Here is a 21,190-nt window from a genome sequence, read left to right on the forward strand (position 1 = left end):
GAGGATTGATATTCCAATGTATGGATTGCCACATTTCATCTATCCATTCAGCAGCTAACAAAAATTTGGGCAATTCATTACTTTCAAGTATCATTTAGACTCATCAGAACAGTTGTACAGGATGGATAAGTGCCTCAGTCCTCAGCGTGAGACTTCTGCCACACATCTTTGGGCAGGTGCAGAGATGATGAGGGGAGCACAGGAAAGGGAGCATCCAGGCTTCCCTGGTTTCATTTCAGGTGGGGGCCTGGGAAGGTCATCCCTCTCTCCTTAGGGATGTCACATGGGTGGGTTCTAGCCCCTGGTGGTTCCTAATGAATGGGTAATCACACTTTGTCTTTCCACTTATGAGGGAAGAAAAACAAGCCTAGGAGCAGCCACACTCATTAACCCTAGCACTCTGATGGGGCGGGGACAGGTGGGGAACAAACTCTCATGATGAATCCTAGCCCTGAAGATAAGATGCGCAAGGTAGCATCGCCTTTGTGGTCTGGTTTTAATGAGAGAGCCAAGTGCTTTAAAGCTTACACAAACATGAGGGAGTGGAACTGGATAGGATGCAAGGGTCCATCTTAATTCATTTTAGAAAATTAAAGCACTTATTTAGATGACAGAGCAGCATAGCTAGTCTGTGGGGAGAGCAAATAAGCCTCTCTGGTTGCTAAGAGACTCCTAATTTAATCTCCTTCCCCTGATCAACACGTGAAACTCAGTAAAAAGCAAAGGAAATGAAAGAGATTTTGACAAAGCTTTGAAAATCATGCCAAATGATTTTCATGCCAAATAAAGCAACTGGAAAATCTCACCTTTTAGACAGAAAGTCCCATAGGAGGTGAACAATCCCCCTCCCCATGCTTGTGTTCCCTACACTGTAGTTGGAAAATGGAAAAGTCCTTGGAAACAGCCTAAAGAGAAGTGAGCATTTCGAGTAAGTCCTTAAAAACCTTTTTCTCCTTAGGTCCTCCCTCCTCTTCATCCTTCATATCAAGCGTGATACCTACCTTTGGGGCCTGATTGTCCACCGGAAGAATTGTGATATTAAAGCAGATCCCATATAGTGTCCCACCGTGCTGGTTACTGACGGAAAAGCCAAACTGGACGTGTCTTGGATGCGGACCTACATCTTGCATGGGTGGCATGTAGGCCACTTTCATATGGTTCACAGCGTGCTGCAAAGCAAATCAAGATGGACACGTGGGTACCGACTGCCAGGATCAGAGACATTTAAAGACCTGGGGCTAAGAGACCCCTTGGGTTAGCTTAATATGGAACATTGCGAACACTCCCATCATCAATTTGAAGATTCTACAAAGCTCTATCTTACAAATCACATTTTCTAAAAATGGGAGGAAAAAGAACAAAGAAATTAAGAAACTATGCCAAGTGCTTAAAGTCAGCCAACTCTATAAAAGACAGGAACCTTGAATTTCAGCCCTCCTCCACCATGAAGGAGCTGTGTGATATGGGTCAAGCTACTTAAACTTGTGAGGCCCACGAGCCCTGGAGCCCGAACTCCACAACAAGAGAAGCCATGGCAATGAGAAGCCTGTGCACCCCAGCTAGAGAGCAGCCCCTGCTCACCACAAATAGAGAAAAGCCTGTGCAGCCACCAAGTCCAGCACAGCCAAGAGTAAGTAATTAAATAAATAACGTGATGAGGCCCCTGTTTCCTTATCTATAAAATAAATAAGGTAACAAAATAATAGAACTCACCATGAGGGTTGCCATATTCATTTACCACTTCTAACTACCATGGGGTCACAAAGACTTAGACATGATTTAGAGACTGAACAACAAACTACAGTGAGATTCAACATACTGAACCTTAAACCTGAGGCATAGCTGCTGCCTAAGCACTCATTATTACTGTGACCCCACTCAGGTCTTCAGAATATAGAACCATAGGAGTAGGGAGAAGGTTAAGGAAGGATTTTGGAAAGCAGTGGATATTATGGGTTGAATTCTGTCCCCCATACACACAAAAAAAGATATGCTGATGATCTAAACCCCAGCACCTCACCTATAACCTTGTTTAAAAACAGGTGTGGCAAAACTCACAATTAGTTAAGGTAAGGCTGTACTGGAATAAAGGAATAAAGTGGCCCTTAATCCTACATAACTTGTGTCCTCATAAGAAGAGATGTAGGGAGAACCCAGCCATGGGGTGACAGAAGCAGAAAGTGGAGTAATCATCTACAAGCCAAGCAATGTAAGATGCCCAGCAAACCACGAGTCGCTGGGAAGAGAAAAGGGAAGACACCCCCACCCCACCCATGAACAAGGTTTTGGAGGATGGTATCCCTGCTGACACCCTGACTTCAGACTTCTCACCTCCAGAGCTATAAGACTATACATCTCAGTCCTTTAAAGCCACCTAGTTTGTGGTCTTTGCCATAGCAGCCCTAGGAAACTAACATGTAGGTTATTAGATGAACTGAAATTGATGGAATAAAAACACATGCATCAGGTCCCTAAATCAGAGCCCTAAACCAGGAACCTAAGTTGATGTAAAAGGCTGTATTGAATTATAATGAGATTTTATTATATAAACATATTCGGCTGGATCAAGCATTTTCAAATACATGTCACTTTCTTAATGGAACTGTACAAACAGAAAGAATATAGACATCAGGTATTTGTTGCTTGTGGTGGATGTCAAAGGCCAAAATTCTCAAGTAAAAAGCTAGGAGCACCAGAGCTTCTCAGAGGACACTTTCATGTGTTTGTCAGCATTTGAGCATAGCATCATACCTGAGTGAAATATTTTAACCCTGGAGCTGCAGGAGTCTTGGTTAGCCTTGGTATGCTGTCCACCATGAATAATTTCCCAGCATCTAAGTGTCTAAAGAAAAATACAAGAGAACACACCAGCTAATTTTCCAGGTAAAAATTAAGTCACACGTTAGCCTGCAACCACATTTTCTAAAGCTAAAAGTGCTCATTGTCAGAAGAAATCAAATGTTCCCTCTTTATATTCTCTCTTTCTATCAGGAGCAGGGACTTAAGACTTACTAGCCTTAAGTCTAGTATCATGAATGCCATTCTCATCATAACTATAAAAAGTATGTACAAAATTTCTGCTCTGACATGATGAAAGAGAATCTAACTACAATGAGATGCTGTTAGATACTCATCCTAAAAACATTTACTCACTATCATTTAGTACATAATTAAAGCCTAAGGTATATTCATGGCACTTTCTGGATTGGAATCATAGAATATGACCACTTTTGTAGCTGAGATATCTAAAAATAAACCTATGAAGACTCAATAAATTGTACCTTAAAAAAAAGCATTCTCTTTAGAAAAAGGGATTAAAGACTGTTTTCAGCCTACTTAAGCTAAAGACACTACAAGTTGCAGGCCATTTACCTATTAACATAGCCTTTGAAGGAAGGCATGAGACAAGTTTGAGATTAGAATTAATGCTAAACTGAATATAAGTTCATGTCTGACTAACAAAGCAAGCGAACTAAGGACTACACAGTGACACTTTCAACTCAATCCTCGAACACAACCTTCAACTAATAGCCCAAGTGATGACTTTTCATAGAGATACCTGCGGCTGGAGGAGAAAAATGGAGGGGCGGTTATTGTGTAGAGCAGCTCCCTGTCCTGTGATTCTGTATCTATAAAATGTAGATGTTTCTTAGTGATGTAGGCCACCTCTGTTTCCTTGACAACTAAATGCCGAGAAACTCCGGGAGCCTCTTTTGGAAGCTGGTCATCTACTGGAGTGATATGGATTGTCACCACCTGGAGAGAAATTATCTGTATCATTCATTTGAAATATCAAAAGGACACCAGAAAAAAGGCACTCCACTATCATCCAATCAACTATGATTTTCAAAAATTTTATAATACACATCCAGCGAAAAAGTTCAGGAGCTATTAAGAGCATGAGCTAAAGATGGATCATTCTCCATCCATTTTTCACTGTATCTTGAGAATACAATTATCACAATTACGTTTAGTGCAGTCCCGAGTGCCATCAAATGGGCATACAACACACAAAATATATTCCTGGTTTTATGTTTTGTTGTTGTTGCTCAGCCACTAAGTCTTTTCTAACTCTTTGTGACCCCAGTGACTGTAGCATGCCAGGCTCCTCTATCCTCCACTATCTCCAGGAATTTGCTCAGATTCATGTCCATTGAGTCTGTGATGCCATCTAACAATCTCATCCTATGTCACCCTCTTTCCCTTTTGCCTTCAGTCTTTCCCAGAATCAGGGTCTTTTCCAATGAGTCAGTTCTCATCAGGTGGCCAAAGTAGTGGGCCTTCAACTTTAGTAACAGACCTTCCAGTAAATATCCAGGGTTGGTGTCCTTTAGGTTCACTGGTTTGATCTCCTTGCAGACCAAGGGACTCTCAAGAGTCTCCTCCAGCACCACAGTTTGAAAGCATCAGGTTTCACTTTTACCAACAGCCTGGTCTTTCTCTTCCTCCTTCCACTCTGTCATAATTCCTGGAAACCTTGACACAAGTTTTTGTTCCTCTTTTTCTACCCACATAGAACACATCACTAAGTCCTAAAGTTTGTATTTATAAATTTTTCGAAACAGTGACCACACCCTCCTCCCCAGCTGTCAGCCCCACTATTCCTGATCTTGCTCCAGCTTGCATAATTTCTTTCTTATATCGTCGTAACAGCTTTCCATCAGCCCTAATTTCAATAACTAATCTTGACTTTTCATACCTCTAGTCTTATCTTTTAAAACAACACAAATAAAATCAGGTTATTCACGTCCTTAAAGATCTAAAAAAAGATACAAGTGAAGTTATCTACAAAACAGAAATAGACCCACAGACATAGAAAACAAATTTATGGTTACCAAAGGGGAAAGGCAAGGGAGGGATAAATTAGAAGGCTAGGATGAACACATATACACTATTATATGTAAAATAGATGACCACCAAGGACCTACTGTATAGCACAGGGAACTATTCTCAATAGTTTTTAATCTATCAAGGAAAAGAATCTGAAAAAGAATACACGTGTCTGCTCAGTTACGTCCGACTGTGTGTGACCCATGGACTATAGCCTGCCAGACTCCTCTGTCCATGGGTTTCTCCCGGCAAGGATACTGGAGTGGTTTGCCATTTCCTCCACCAAGGGGTCTTCCCGACCCAGGGACTGAACCCACGTCTCCTGTATCTTGTGCATTGGCAGGTGGATTCTTTACCCCTGAGCCACCTGGGAAGCCCCTGGAAAAGAATATATATACACAAATATGTGTAACTGAATAACTTGCTGTATACCTGAAATTAACACAACACTCTAACTATACTTCAGTAAAATTTTTTAAAACAAGAAAGTAAAAAGGAAATCTTAAACAACCACCCAGGAGGGATAGAATTACTCAAACTCCCTAGCATGGTATTCAAGACCCTTCACAGTTTGGCATACTCTTTAACTTTGCTTTTGCTACCTTTTAACATTAATCTAGCACCCTGCTTGCAGAAAGCAGACCCAGTCCTGGTTCCCAAACACGCCTCTCTGCTCTGGACCATGTTTTCTTTAGCCTGGAATGCTCTTATCCTGTTTTCTCTACCAACTCGATTCTTTCATCCTCTTGAGGGCTCTTCTTGAAATGTTTTCCAGTTCCTCAGTTGGATTTCATTTTTCTCGAATTTTCATTATCTCTTGACAAACACTATAATTTCTTGCATTATTAGTTTGTAGTTTACATGTCGTCTCTCCTAGACTGTAAGTTCCACAAGAGGAGGATCACAGTATAGTCCCACATGGAATGCGCCAGTGAATGGACAGTCCTGAGTATCCCACTTGGTAATTACCTATCTTGAACAAGTCATTCAACTTTTTCGAGTGTCCATTTTCTTATCTGTAAATTAGGCATAATATCAGCTCCACCACATCTAGCACGTTATTTTGTAGGTAGGAGGCACTTTCTCGTGTTTTCTCACTGAATGAGTCTACGTGTCCTGTTTGTGATGTTAGGAATTTTCTCAAACATTCACAGCTTTAGATCTTGCAAGGAGGTCAAGGAGATTTTGCCAAACAGTTTTTATCATCACTTTTTTTTCTTTTTTTAAGAATAATCCATGCCCGGTTGGAAGAAAGCAATTACTCTCTCTTGAAACGGAACATCTGCTTGGCATCATGAAAGCCTGATGCATGAAAGTATTAATATTCTTCTCCTGGTTTTGATGTATTTAATATTGTCACTGAAACACAGATCAGCAATGCCAATTTTTTCTAAGAAAGTGGTGTTCGCAAGAACCAATTTGAAAATGAAGAGAATTCCTTTTTAAAAGTAACATACAAAGCAAAAATTAAAACATAGTTAAGCTTATGCTATAACATAAAAAAGACTGGAACATCAGCTCAGCCACCTACAAGCTTTTGCTGCCTGGGGCAAATCATTTAACCCCTTTGGGGCTCAGTTTTTCTTTCTGCACATTGGGAATAATGAGAATGGCTACTACAGTGAAGTGTTGTTAGGATCAAACAAGATATCTGACATCACAGAGAGTAACTGTTGGTAGGTGCTCAATAAATCAATTTCCTATCTCCATTCTTCATCACTTTTAGAAAAGCATATAGCATATTTCTTTGAGCCCCTCATTTTGGTGGGGGGGAAGGCAAGAATACTGGAGTGGGTTGCCATCCCCTTCTCCAGGAGATCTTCCCAACCCAGGGATTGAACCCGGGTCTCCTGCATTGTAGGTGGACACTTTACCATCTGAGCCACCAGGGAAGTCAGAGAAGTCAGCTTCCCTGGTGGCTCAGATGGTAAAGCATCTGCCTGCAATGCGGGAGACCCGGGTTCAATCCCCGGGTTGGAAGATCTCCTGGAGAAGGAAATGGCAACCCACTCCAGTATCCTTGCCTGGAGAATCCCAGGGACAGAGGAGCCTGGTAGGCTACAGTCCATGGGGTCACAAAGAGTCGGACACAACTGAGCCACTTCACTTCACTTCATAGCGTATTTACTACTCCATTATGAAGTATTTCAATAATTAAAAACTAAACCCAGTTATCAAAATAATGGAACACAATGACAGTCATTTCTCTAGTTTCCTGGAATCTATGTCATGATTTTTTTTTCCAATTACAGTTTTTTGCTAATCTACAAAGTTCAGAAATTCTCTGTGGGACCTCCCAGTCATGGTGTGGATCAGTGAGGCTCCACTTAATTGAAAAACTGGATTTAATAAGGAAACAATACTTATTGTGAATTCAAAGAGACCATTTTCTATGCAAATTTATTCTCTAGTGTGCTCTTTGTACCAAAAGAATGTACAAGCAATGCTTTTTTACACCCCAGTAGTAATTCTTGGTGGGCCCATTTTTCAACATGCTTTATGATTGCCTAAGTTGATGTATCTTTACATATTTATGCATGTCCAAATAATTAGTGTATGTGTATTCTGTGGGTGAGAAAAAATCCAATTTTAACAAACTCCATAGAGAAATAAACTGTTCCCATTCTTACTGAAATTTGGTTGTAAAAAAGACCTAATTAAATACCCATTCCCACACAGTGGAAAACTAGTGTCCATACCAGTCACTGGGCTCTTGCCTGCTGCCTTCCTCTACGTGCCTCCAGTCTACTTAAGGCCACAAGCACCCACTGACAGATTGGTGGGAAATCAGAAAATAAAGAAATAAATCAGTATATAAAATGACAATGAGTAACCTTGACCCTCAGAATACATGTCACAATATGACACTCCATCAGCTAGTATCGACCTTTCTTGCGGACCTGGATTTTTGATCCCTTCTCTGCTCCGAGGTTTGACTCCCATCTGATTCCTTCTTCTTCATCTTCCTTTGAGATTGTGTGTGTGCATGCTAAGTTATTTCAGTCGTGTCCGACTCCTTGCAAACCTATGGACTATAGCCCTCCAGGCTCCTCTGTGCATGGGACTCTCTAGGCAAGAATACTGGAGTAGGATGCCATGCCCTCCCCTCCAGGGGATGTTCCTGACCCAGGAATCCAATCTGCATCTCACGTCTCCTGCATTGGCAGGAGAGTTCTTTAACATTAGCACCACCAGGGAAGCCTATCCTTTGAGATTTTCAATGCTATTTTTCACCGACAGGAATTATCACTTCAGTTCAATTCAGTTCAGTCACTCAGTTGTGTCTGACTCTTTGTGACCCCATGGACCATAGAATGCCAGGCTTCACTATACATCATCAACCCCCAGAGCTTGCTCAAACTCATATCCATCGCATCAGTGATGCTATCCAACCATCTCATTCTCTGTCGTCCCATTCTTTTCCTGCCTTCAATCTTTCCCAGCATCAGGGTCTTTCCAAATGAGTTATTTCTTTGCATCAGAAGGCCATGGTATTGGAGTTTCAGCTTCAACATAAGTCCTTCTGATGAATACTCAGGACTGATTTCCTTTAGGATAGACTGGTTAGGTCTCCTTGTTGTCCAAGGGACTCTCAAGAGTCTTCTCCAACACCACAGTTCAAAAGCATCCGTTCTTGGGCACTCAGCTTTCTTTATAGTCCAACTCTCACATCCATACATAACTACTGGAAAAATCATAGCTTTGACTAGATGGACCTTTGTCAGCAAAGTCATGTCTCTGCTTTTTGGTATGCTGTCTAGGTTGGTCATAGCTTTTCTTCCAAGGAGAAAGTATCTTCTAATGTCATGGCTGCAGTCACCATCTGCAGTGATTGGAGTCCCATAAAATAAAGTCTGTCCCTATTTCCATGGTTTCCCCATCTATTTGCCATGGAGTGATGGGACCAGATGGCACAATCTTAGTTTTTTGAATGTTGAGTTTTAAGCCAACTTTTTCACCCTCCTCTTTCACTTTCATCAAGAGGCTCTTAGTTCTTCGTTTTCTGCCATAAGGGCAGTGTCATCTGCGTATCTGAGGTTCTTGATATTCCTCCCAGCAATCTTGATTCCAGCAGACCTGTGTCAGAGCGTGTGGCATAAGCCCTCTTGAAGGAGGCCACCATTAACTCCACCATAGAGCCACTGAGCAAACGGCCCACAACCTCAGAACAATTATACCAAATAAATTCTGGCACTGGAATTATACCCAGTGCTAGTTTTGTGCACTCCACTCTCCAGCCTGACTTCTGATAAATGCCCATCCCAGCTGCCTGTTCTCTCCACTGGTCACATTACATTTCCTTCCTCCCACTTCACACACAGGCCTTTGTGGCATCTGCTTCCTTTCTTTCAGTTTCTTAGTTCTCTTTCTTCTATTCTTATGTTTGGCTCTCTATTTTACTGCTAACATTATGCTCTCCTAGACTGAGACCTCAAGTGTAAGCTTTCTAAAGCTCTCTACTGAGAAGAATAAAGAAGAAAATATTTTCTTTTTACGGTCAGCTTTATTGAGGACTACTCTACATACAATGAACTGCATTCAATTTAAGTCTATAATTTGATGAGTTTTGACAATCATATATACCTGTGAAGATACCACCACAATTAAGATACATAATATCTCCCATGGATTTGCCCTTTTCTTTGGTTGGTTGGTTGGTTTGATAGTATTTTATTGTATAGATATACCACAGCTTTTTAAACCAGTCTTCTGCTGATGAGTATTTTGGGTGCTGATACAAGCAACTTTACACTTAATAATCTAAGAAAATATGTTTCAAAACCAAATTGAGTAAGTGAGGCTTTATTTGGCAACAGTCATGATAGCCAAGATGGAAAGAGAGAGGGGCTCCTGGCTAACACTTTCTTGATGGGTAGGTAGATTGCTCAGTAGGACTATCCAGATGGGAAGGATAAGAGGAGGCAAGGGGCATCTCCACCTACACAACTTCCTCCCTGCTTTGACCAGAAACTTATGTGAGAAAATCTTTGGTCCCTGCCCCTATGAAAGAAGTATTCTAACAGTATGGCTGAAAAAATCCAGGGCTTGAGTTTAATCTTCAGTGACCCAGGAACCTTCTGTTCACAAAAGCTCCAATCAAGTAACCATTTCATCTGGTCTTATAGTTGAACAGCTGAAAATTACATTTTGTTGAATATTTTAAATACATTTTTATCTGTTGGACATGACTAGATATTTGTACAAACTGAAGATGCAATCATCAAATAAACCAGGTAATCATTTGCATTCCTTAAGAATCGGAGTTTCAGTGATGATATAATTATAACATAGAAACTCTTAAGGGCACACATATATACAAAATAATTGTTTTGTTTTTATACACCACACTAATTCCTGAAAACTCTGAAAACTAAAGCTTTACACTTATTACCTCCCTATCTCACTTTTTCCCCAGTCCCTGCCAAATGGTTGGGTCTTTTTATTTCTTCCTAGTTTCATTACAAGTTGAAAGAAACAGTTAGTTTTAGAACCAACATACAATTCTTGGGGTTCTACTCTGAGGCAGGTACCAAGATCTGAAGACACAGAGATAAATATATCAGGATCCCTGTCATTAATGAGCTCACCATTGATCCAATAAAATAAATAATGGCCTCACGTTATAGTAACTTGGTATCAGATCATGTAAAAGGACCAGATAGCCAAACCTGGGGAAATGGGAATAAGAGGATCAGAGAAGGATTCCTGGAGCAGATGATGTTATAGCTGAGAACTGGTCCATATCTAGAGAAGCTAAAGCTGCTAAAGACCAGAAGAGGGAGAGTTGGGGGGAAAAAAAAAACAAACAACCAGATGAATTCTACTCAACATATTGCTTCTATATCAATGAATTTGTTTTTATTGTTTAGTCACTTAGCTGTGTTCTACTCTTTGTGACCCCATGGACTGCAGCCCACTAGACTCCTCTGTCCATGGGATTTCCCAAACAAAAATACTGGGGTGGGTTACATTTCCTTCTCCAGGGGATCTTCCTGACCCAGGGATCAAACCCATGTCTTCTGCACTGGCAGGCAGATTCTTTACTACTGGCTACCAGGGAAGTCCATCAATGAATTTTATTTGTCCTCAAATAATTGTCCTCAAAAGACGCAGTTAATTGCTTCTATTCTTAAGAAACCATGTGAGAGATTCAGAGAATAATCTAGTTCAAAAAAGATGAAAGTTGAAACAAAAGCAATGACAGTGGGGTGGGGTAAGTAGAGATAGATGAGAGAAATTTCTCAAGTAGGTTTAGTAATACTAGCTGACTGGTTACACAGATAACTCAACAGAAAGAGGGTAGGGATGACTACAGAAATTCCAGTTACCGTGGCTTTGCACAGTTTTAGCGAAACAGGCTGAATGTCTTGTGAACATGTTGAGTTTAAAATAAATGTAGAGATGTCAGGTACGGGTGTAGGTACACAAGTCTGAGCTGGAGGATATTTAGGAGTCAGAAAGTAGGTGGTACATGAAAACAGAGAAAAATTCTTTTTCTCCCCATTTCTCTCTCTCTTTATCCCTCCATCTCTCCTCATGTTCTCTCTCTCTCTCTCTTTTTCCAACCCTTCCCTTCTTTCTTTTCTCCCTCCCCATTCAACATAGGTTAAGAAGATAAATAAAAGCAGAGAAAAATATGATATGATTTCCTTAGAAGCACAACCATAATGGGGAATAAACATAACTGGATCTATAGAATTTAATCTGACTTATTTGATAAGATTTACAAATGATTTTATTTCAGTAAAGTTTTCATTACTGCGGTCTTTACTAGAGAAAACTGACATCTATACAGGTGAGTATGAAAAATATGATCTATAAAATATGCAATAGCTAAAAAGTAAAAAGTAGTCCTGAATTTCCTATTTTCAAAAAGGCCTATAGTTTGCTAAAAGTGATGTGGTATTCTAGTCAGAAACAGCACAGTTGAATGGATACAGCAGAAGATGTAGAAATAAATCCTACCAATAGTTTTCATTTTGGACTATCAGATCAACTAAGATTTCAAGAGATAAGGAATCAATAAGTAGCACAATTATATACATTGATGAAAAGAGGAAGCTGTTCTACGTAAAGGAATTTTTTTTTAGTCAATAAGCAGATGAATTGAGAATTTCTTCATTCATTTTTCCATTATTTCTTTTATCAAGGAGCATCTACCTCCTTCAGTTTCTGAGCCGTCCATATCATTCCTCCTGATCATCCCCTTTTGTTACCTTTATCCTGGCAAACAGATGAATAACCCAATCGTCTACATATTGGCTAATGTTAATGACAGTAACACTATGAGATGATATTATATAACCAATAGGGATCAGGTTCAAAATTTGTTTAGACCCCTGCATATGCTAACTTCTAAAATAAGAGGTATAAAATGCCTGGCAAAAAGAACTATACATAGTGTGTGTCATTTATTTTCAGAAGACATTTGTCCATCCCTACCACCAACTGCCCTCTCCTCACAAGAAATCTACCCCTTTATAGCTATCCAGACCCTTTTTTTTCTGTAATTTCTGCAGGATGATGGCTCCTTAAGCCTATTTTTGTATTCTGTATATTTAAATAAAATATTTGAGTGTTAATAAAACTCTTAGTTCTTCAAAAGCAACAATAAATAAAAGCAAATATATTCATTAAGTACTTACTAGGTGCCAGAAGGTTTACCATACTCATATGTATTATGTCGTAAGTAAGTTGTTTTAACTGTTTTACAGATAAGGAAACTGAGGCACAGGTCAGTTAATGCCAAGGACAGGAGGAAAAGACAGTCCAACTACAGAACCTGTATTTTAACCACTACGCATAAAATAAATCAGTGAGGGTTTTTTTTGTGTGTTATGAAGCAAGCAAATTTCTCTTCATAAAAGGGTCCCATAGTTAACCAACTTTGAAAACACTGCATACGTGGACATTTACATAATCCACTTCAGTATTCTTGGGCTTCCCCTGTGGCTCAGCTGGTAAAGAATCCACCTGTAATGAGGGAGACATGGGTTTGATCCCTGGGTTAGGAAGATCCCCTGGAGAAGGGAACAGCATGCCACTCCAGTATTCTGGCCTGAAGAATTCCATGGACTGTATAGTCCATGGGGTCGCAAAGAGTAGGACATGACTGAGTGACTTCCACTTTCTCATAGGTTTGAACAACGTGAACATAAGCTATTCATGTAAGTTTGGGGGAAAGTAAATATTAAAAAGCAGTTATATTGCAAGGAAATTGACTTAATTTTGCTTCTTCCATTATCTTCCAGAACTGATATCTGTGGACAAGATTTTGGGAAAGTGTTCAGAGATGGACTCTTACCTGTGGCACTGAGAGATTTGGAGGTTCGTGGCTGTCCCACAGGACAAATTCAAATGAATCTTCAAAGATTTCTCCACCAAAGTGACGATAGTAAATGATGCCATTGAATAGATCCCTCTGAACGAAGCCAGGGACTGGATAGCCTATGGAGTCCACAAAATACCACATACCTTTGTAACTGTCTGTAGGTGTTGGGGTAAAATAATTTTGGATTTATCTACAAGTTTTTCTCCCTAATATGTTGCATGTACCCAAGGAGTATTTTTTTAAGTGTAGCTGATTTACAATATTGTGTTAGCTTCAGGTATATAGCAAAGTAATTCATATTTTTTTCCAGATTCTTTTCTATTACAGATTATTAGAAGATACTGAATATAGTTCCCTGTGCTATACAGTAAATCCTTATTGCTTATCAATTTTGTATATAGTAGTTTGGTTGAGGAATCATTATTAAATGCTCTTATCAAAGCAGAAGAAGAAGGAGGTGACAGCTTAGATGATAAGATGGCATCACTGACTCAATGGACATTAGTTTGAGCAAACTCTGGGAGACGGCAAAGGAAGGGAAGCCTGACATGGTGCAGTTCATGGGGTCAGTCTCAAAGAGTCAGACACAACTTAGTGACTGAACAACAAAAATCAAAGCTTATAAATAATAAAGCATACAAATTAAAATTACTACCTCTGCCTTCATATATAGAAAAATTAGCATCAGACAAATATTTTCAAGAAACAGTCTTAAAGTCAGCCAAGATGGCAGAGGAGAGAAAGACCCTGAGCTCACTTCCTCTCATGGGCATACCAAAATTATAACTATCTTCAGAACACCCATCATTGAAAAAGTCCAGAACATACCAGAGGAGATCTACAATCAAGGTTATAGAGAAGAAACCACGATAAGGTTGGTAGGAGGCCCACAGTCACAATATAGTCAAGCATCATACCCCAGGGTGGTCAATACACGTACGGGAGAATAATTACAAGTGCAGAGTTTCTCTCAAAGGACTCCAAGTCTAAGCCCAGGGATCCTGCACTTGGGAAGATGAGTCTCCAGGGCATTTGACTTTGAGGACCTATAGGGTTATTTTTGATAGTCCCAGACAGCTGGGGGAAATAGAGTGTGTGCATGAATGCTCAGTCATGACTGACTCTGCAACCCCCTGGACTGTAGCCTGCCAGGCTCCTCTGTCCATGGGATTCTCCAGGGAAAACTACTGGAGTGGGTTGCCGTTTCCTCTTCCAGGGGATCTTCCTGACCCATGATTCATGGGTCTCCTACATCTCCTGCATTGGCAGGCAGATTCTTTACCATTGCACCACCTTGGACATGGGGGAAATACAGACATCACTCTTAAAAGGCACACCAAGAATCTCACATGCCTCAGGACCCAGGGAAGAAGCAGTAATTTGGCAGAAGTCTAGGTCAGAAATTAAAAGATGCTTGCTCCTTGGAAGAAAAGCTATGACAAATTTAGACAGCATATTAAAAAGCAGAGACATGACTTTGCTGACAAAGGTTCATCGAGTCAAAGCTATGGTTTTTCCAGTGGTCATGTATGGATATGAGAGTTGGACCATGAAGAAAGCTGAGCACCAAAGAACTGGTGCTTTTGAACTGTGGTACTGGAGAAGACTCTTGAGAGTCCCTTGGACTGCAAGGAGATGAAACCAGTAAATCCTAAAGGAAATCAGTCCTGAATATTCATTGGAAGGACTGAGGCTGAAGCTCCAATACTTTGGCCATGTGATGCAAAGAGCCAACTCATTGGAAAAGACCCTGATCCTGGGAAAGACTGAAGGCAGAGAAGAGGATGGCAGAGAATGAGATGGATGGATGGCATCACTGACTTGATGAACGAGTATGAGCAAGCTCTGGGAGCTGGTGATAGATAGGGAAGCCTGTTGTGCTACAGTCCATGGGGTCACAAAGAGTTGGACATGACTGAGAGACTGAACTGAACTGAACTGGGCTGAACTTGACTATGCTAGATTGAACTGAACTGGACTGGACTGAACTGAAGTGGACTGAACTGGGTCAGAACCACTTGCTTGTCTAGGAGAACCTCCTGGAGAGACAGGAGACAACCAGTGTTCACTCTGGGGACAGAGATACTGGCAGTAGTCATTTTTGGGAACCTGTTCTACCACACAGACACTGGCTCTAGCAAGCACCACTGTGGAATCATCCTTCTAGCTTATTAGGGCCAAGACCAAGCCCTGATCCAGGCCACAGGCCTGGGGGCTCCAGTGCTGGGATGTCTTAGGCCAAGCAACTAACTGGGTAGGGACACAACCTCATTCAGGCTGTCTTAAGACCTCCTGAGCCAACAGTTGCCTCTGGACACAGCCCTGCCCACCAGAGAGGACATGACCCAACTCCAGCCGTCTCTGGGTAGACATCAACTCTAGAATAGCCTGGACCCCAGACCCATTCTCCAGGGAGCCTACTGTAGCTTCTGAACTAGTTGTATTCACCAGTGGGCAGGTAACAACTGCATAAAACCCCAGATATGCAGCCTGCAAACACAGCCTGACCAACTGGACCATGGTCCTGTCCACTAGCAAGGCAACACAAGCTTCAGGACTCCCCAGACCCTGCACTCAACAGCGTCAGGAAGTAGTCCCACACACCAGTGATGCAAAACCAGCTCTAGGTCCCCTAGGTCCTGTAACTAGACTCTAGTATCTGACTCTGCCTGCCAGTGGGCCACACTAGCCCTAGGACCTGGTTCTACCCACCACTGGGTGGCAACAGCCCCAGAGTCTCGTGCATCTTGACCCAACCCAACAATAAGCCAGCACTAGTACCACCTTGTGACCTGGTCCCACCAACCAACAGCCAGCAACCTCCATGCAATGCAGGACCTGGCAACCAACTGGACAGGGACTAAACCAAGCATATTAGACTGCCTACATAGTCAGCCCAGCACAATAGGAAGACACACACATCCCCTAGAGCATATTGATCGGGTGATGAGAGGGGGATGTGTTGCTAGGACACATGATATCTCCTACAAAGGGCTGCTTCTCCAAGGTCAGAAAGCATAACTAACCTACCAGATACATAAAAATAAAATCAGCAATCTAGGTAAAAGGAGGCAATAAAGGAATGTGTTTCAAACAAATAAGATAAAACCCCATAAGAATAATTAACCAAAATAGAGATAGGCAATCGACCTGAGAAAGAGTTAAGGTAGTGATTATAAAGATAATCAAATAACCCAAGAGAAAAATGGATGCAGATAATGAGAATTTTTTTTAATGAAAAGTTAAAAAACATGAAGGACAACCAGACAGAGGTGAAGAATACAATAACTGAAATGAAAAATATCCTAGAAGGAATCAAGAGTAGACTAAATGACATAGAGGAACTGATCAGCGTGCTGGAAGACAGAGTAGTAGAAACTACTGATGCTAAATAGACAGAAGAAAAAAGATGAAAAGAAATGAGGACAGTTTGAGAGACCTCTGGGACAACATCAACCCCCCCTAATATTCACATTATAGGAGATGCAGAAGGAGAAGCGAGAGAGAACCTATCAACGTATTTGAAGCCATGTCAAAAACTTCCCTAACCTGGTAAAGAAAACAGCTATCTAAGTTTAGGGAGTACAGGGAGTCCTATATAGGATTCACTCAAAGAGGAACACACCAAGACACATTATAATTATAATGGAAAAATTAAACATAAAGACAGAATATTAAAAGTGGCAAGGGAAAAGCAACAAATAATTTATAAAGGAACCCCACATAAAGCTATCAGGTGAATTTCAACAAAAATTCTGCAGGCCAAAAGACAGTGGCACAATATATTTAAAGTGATGAAAAAGAAAAACCTACAACCAAGAATATTCTACCCAGCAAGACTCTTGTTCAGATTTGATGGAGAGATCAAAAAGTTTCCAGGCAAACAGAAGATAAGCATTCAACGCCACCAAACCAGCTTAACAAGAAGTGTTGAAGGAATTTTAAGAGAAAAATAAAATACCACAACTAGAAACATGAAAATTGCAAAAGGAAAATGCTCATTAGTAAAGGCAAACATACAGCACAAAGTTAGTAAGTCATTCACACACAAAGATACGAGGAAGATTAAAAAACAAAAGTGGTAAAATCATCTACATCCACAATAAGCAGTTAAGGGATTCATAAAACAATTGGATGTAATATATGACATCAAAAGGGCTTCTCTGGTGGCTTAGCAGTAAAGAATCTGTCTGCCAACACAGGAGACACAGGTCCAATCCCTGGGTCAGAAAATCCTCTGGAGAAGGAAATGGAAACCCACCTCATTATTCTTGCCTTGGAAATCCCATGGACAGAGGAGTCCATGGGGTTGCAAGGGTTGGACACAACTTAGCAACTAAACCACCACCATGAAATCAAAAGCAGTGAGGAGAGAAGAGTACAGGGTTATTAAAATGTATCTGAAATTAAGACACTGATGAAAGAAACTGAAGACAACACAAACAGAGGAAAAGATATATCATGTTCATGTACTGGAAGAATTAAAATTGTTAAAGTGACCATATTACCCAAGGCGATCTACAGATTCAATGTAATCCCTATCAATATACCAAGGGCATTTTTCACATAACTAGAACAAATAAGTTTAAATTTTGTATGGAAACACCAAACTCCAGATTGTCGAAGCAATCTTGAGAAAGAAGAACAGAGCTGGAGGAAACACACAATGACTTCAGACTGTACTACAAAGCTACAGGAATCAAAACAGTATGATACTGGCACACAGCAGGCACACAGATCAATGGGAAAAAACAGAGAACCCAGAGATAAACCCATGCACTTATACTCAATTAATCTGCAACAATGGAGGCAACACTATACAATGGAGAAACGACACTCTCTTCAATAAGTGGTGCTGGGAAAACTGGACAGTTATGTGTAAAACAATGAAATTAGACCATTCTCTAACACCATATGGCTTTCCTGGTGGTTCAGATGGTAAAGAGTCTTCCTGCAGTGCAGGAGAACCAGGTTCGATCCCTGGGTCAGGAAGATCCCCTAGAGAATTCTTGCCTGGAAAATACATGGACAGAGGAACCTGGTGGGCTACAGTTCATGGGGTCACAAAGAGTTGAACACAACTGAGCTGTGAACTAATACCATAGACAAAAATAAGCTCAAAATGGATTATAGACCTAAATGTAAGACCTGAAACCATAAAACCCCTGGAAGAAAACTAAGGCAGAACACTCTTTGACATAAACTATACTGAGGTTTTTTTTTGGCTCTGTCTCCTAAAACAAAAATAAACAAATTGGACCTAGTTCAACTTAAAAGTGCAATGAAAGAAACTATCACCACAACAAAAAGACAATCTACTGAATGGGAGGAAAATATTTGCAAATAATATGACAAATAAAGGATTAAAATCCAAAATACACAAATGGCTCATATAACTCAATAGCAAAGTAACAAAAAACCCAATTAAAAAAATGGCAGAAGTCTAGAATAGACATTTTTCCACATAAGACTTAAGGATTGCCAACAAGCAGATGAAAAGAGGCTCAATACCACTAATCATCAAAGAAATGCAAATGAGATATCATTTTACACCTGTCAGAATGGCCATCACAAGTAAGAAATGGCTAACACAAATAACAAATGCTGGCAAGAATGTGAAGAAAAGGAAACCTTGTACACTCTTGGTGGGATGTAAATTGATATAGCTACTGTGAAAAGCAATATGAAAATTTCTTTAAACTAGACATAGAATTTACCATATATCCCAGCAATTCCACTCCTAGATATACACTTGAAAAAAATGAAAATACTAATTTGAAAAGATATATGCACCCCAATGTATATTGCAGCACTATTTACAATTGCCTCAATATGGAAGCAACCCAAGTGGACATTAATAAACGAATGGTCAAAGAAGATGTGCCATTCACACACACACGCACACACATAATGGAATACTACTCAGCTATTAAAAACAATGAAATTATGCCACTTAAAACAACACAGATGAACTTGAAAGCTATTATGATAAATGAAATGTCAACCAGAGAAAGGCAAATTCTATATGATATCACTTACATGTGGAATCTAAAAAGTAGAGCAAGTGGTGAATGTAACAAAAAGAAGAAACAGACTCACAGATACAGAGAACAAATGAGTGACTACCGGTGGGGAGAGTGAAGGGAGAGGGGCAATATAGGGGTATGGGATTAAGAAGTACCAACTGCTGTGTCAACTACTACGCATAAAATAAAGCAGCTTCAAAATACATTATACAACACAGGGAATATAACCATATTTTATAATAACAATAAATGGAGTATAACATTCAAACATTGTGGATCACTATGCTGCACACCTAAAACATGTAATATATAGTGCATCAACTATACCTCGATTTTTTAAATAATCTATTAAAAATAAAACCAAATATGTTTAAAAAACAAATAGTCTTAGGTAAAACTGCTTGACGCCTATTTTGTCAAGCTCCTTACCTATCTACTTCAAAGAGTAGTTGTGAAATTATTCTAACAAAGTGTAAATAAAAGTTATTCATGAAACTTTTTATCAATAATCTAGAATAGGTCAAAATATCTCTTCAACCTTATTTGTCCTATCACTTTATATTGTAGACTTAATTTTTCATAGTGTAATGGTTACCTTGAGGCCCAGTTCCAGATGGATAGATCAACTTAACCTAAGTCACAGTCTTCCCATCTGTGAAATGGGAATAATAATAATAGAATCTTACCTCATTTTAGCACAAATGAGATGTCTCTTTTAGCACAAATTCTGACACAAGCAATCTTAACTGCCCAGCACTCACCTATCAGTCCTGGCGCTGGTTTCTTCATGATCTCTCCAGCTTGTGGGGGTTTCGTGATATTAAAGAAGATGTGGTCATCACTGGAGTCCATGTCTGAAGCTCTCAGCATGGAACCCTGAATTAGTATGGTCTGCCCCTCTTCCAGTTCAATCACAACATTTGTTATGAGAAATGGCGGACTGTCATCTTTGGGCAAGATGTTGATGGGAAACTTATGTTGGATGCTGTGTTGGCTGTCAAATATCCTGAAGACCACAAAGTCTTTGGTGGAGTCACTGTCATCATGATGATATCGAACGACTCCAGCCTGAAGGTCAGCCACAGTGAAGAGAAACCCCTTCCCCCCTGATGGAAAAAACAGAGATGAGGCAAAATGAGAAAGATATGGAGGCAGCAGGTTAGTAAAAGCAGCACTATAGGAGCGGGTGTGAAATGGAAAGTAAGGCAGCCAATACTTTCCTCACCTGGAAAAGCCACAGATTGTTTAGTGGGCTCTGGGGCTTCAAAGACCCAGTTTTGAATACTAGCTAGTTGTAACACTTATTAGCAGGGCGGACTTAGGCAAGGTATTTAATTTATTTGAGACCCATATATAAAACAGAGATAATACCTACCTAACATTCCCTCTTAAGAATGAGAGAGCTCAAACATAGTGTATCTACAAGAAGTATTAGTTGTCCTTCAATTCATTGTTATCAGCCGACAGCACTTCTCAGAGTAGTGGCTGCGAACTAGCAACATCAGCACCATTTGGGAAGTCATTAAAAATGCAAGTTCTCAGGCCCTACCCCAGACCTACTGAATCAGAAATTCTGCTACTGGAAGTCAGCAATCCATGTTTTATCAAGCCCTCCAGGAATCTAATGCGTGCTAATGTTTGCGAATCACTGGCTTAATGACCAAGAGCTTGAGCTGTGGTAGCAAATGGCTTGAGTTCACATACCAGCTCAGCCACTTTCTAGACCTTAGACAAGTCAATTTCTCTTAGTCTCAGGTTCTCATTTGCAAAGTAAGAATAATAGTACCTTGCTTCCTAAAGTGGATGTGTGATAAAGTATGTAGAATGCTTTGCACAATTAGGCACAAAGTAAATGCTTAATAAATGTTTGTACTATTCTCTGCCTCCTCTGAGCCAGAATATCATTATGGAGTATGACTCTCCGCTTCATTTCTATAGTGTTGATAAACATTGCTTCACTCTGCACAAACTACTAATATTTCAATTCTTTCTGCAGATGGCC

The 21,190-nt window shown here is 40.2% G+C and overlaps 1 protein-coding gene across 7 annotated transcripts in view; it reads right to left on the reverse strand.

Annotated features, from left to right (window-relative positions):
• Positions 1 to 21,190, reverse strand: part of FREM1 (FRAS1 related extracellular matrix 1) — a 179,727-nt gene that overhangs the window by 99,293 nt on the left and 59,244 nt on the right. For all 7 annotated transcript variants that reach the window (XR_011254372.1, XR_011254374.1, XR_011254373.1 and 4 more), the window contains exons 9-13: positions 19,950 to 20,294; positions 13,136 to 13,278; positions 3,560 to 3,756; positions 2,752 to 2,842; positions 1,002 to 1,169 (exon numbers count right to left, since the gene is read on the reverse strand). Coding sequence is in view for 2 of the 7 variants with exons in the window: in XM_069576602.1 (XP_069432703.1) it covers positions 1,002 to 1,169; positions 2,752 to 2,842; positions 3,560 to 3,756; positions 13,136 to 13,278; positions 19,950 to 20,294 (944 nt within the window). In the remaining 5 variants the exon portion in view is untranslated. The remainder of the gene's footprint in view (positions 1 to 1,001; positions 1,170 to 2,751; positions 2,843 to 3,559; positions 3,757 to 13,135; positions 13,279 to 19,949; positions 20,295 to 21,190) is intronic.

The sequence above is a fragment of the Ovis canadensis genome, chromosome 2, assembly GCF_042477335.2.
Source record: "Ovis canadensis isolate MfBH-ARS-UI-01 breed Bighorn chromosome 2, ARS-UI_OviCan_v2, whole genome shotgun sequence".
Lineage (NCBI taxonomy): Eukaryota > Metazoa > Chordata > Mammalia > Artiodactyla > Bovidae > Ovis > Ovis canadensis.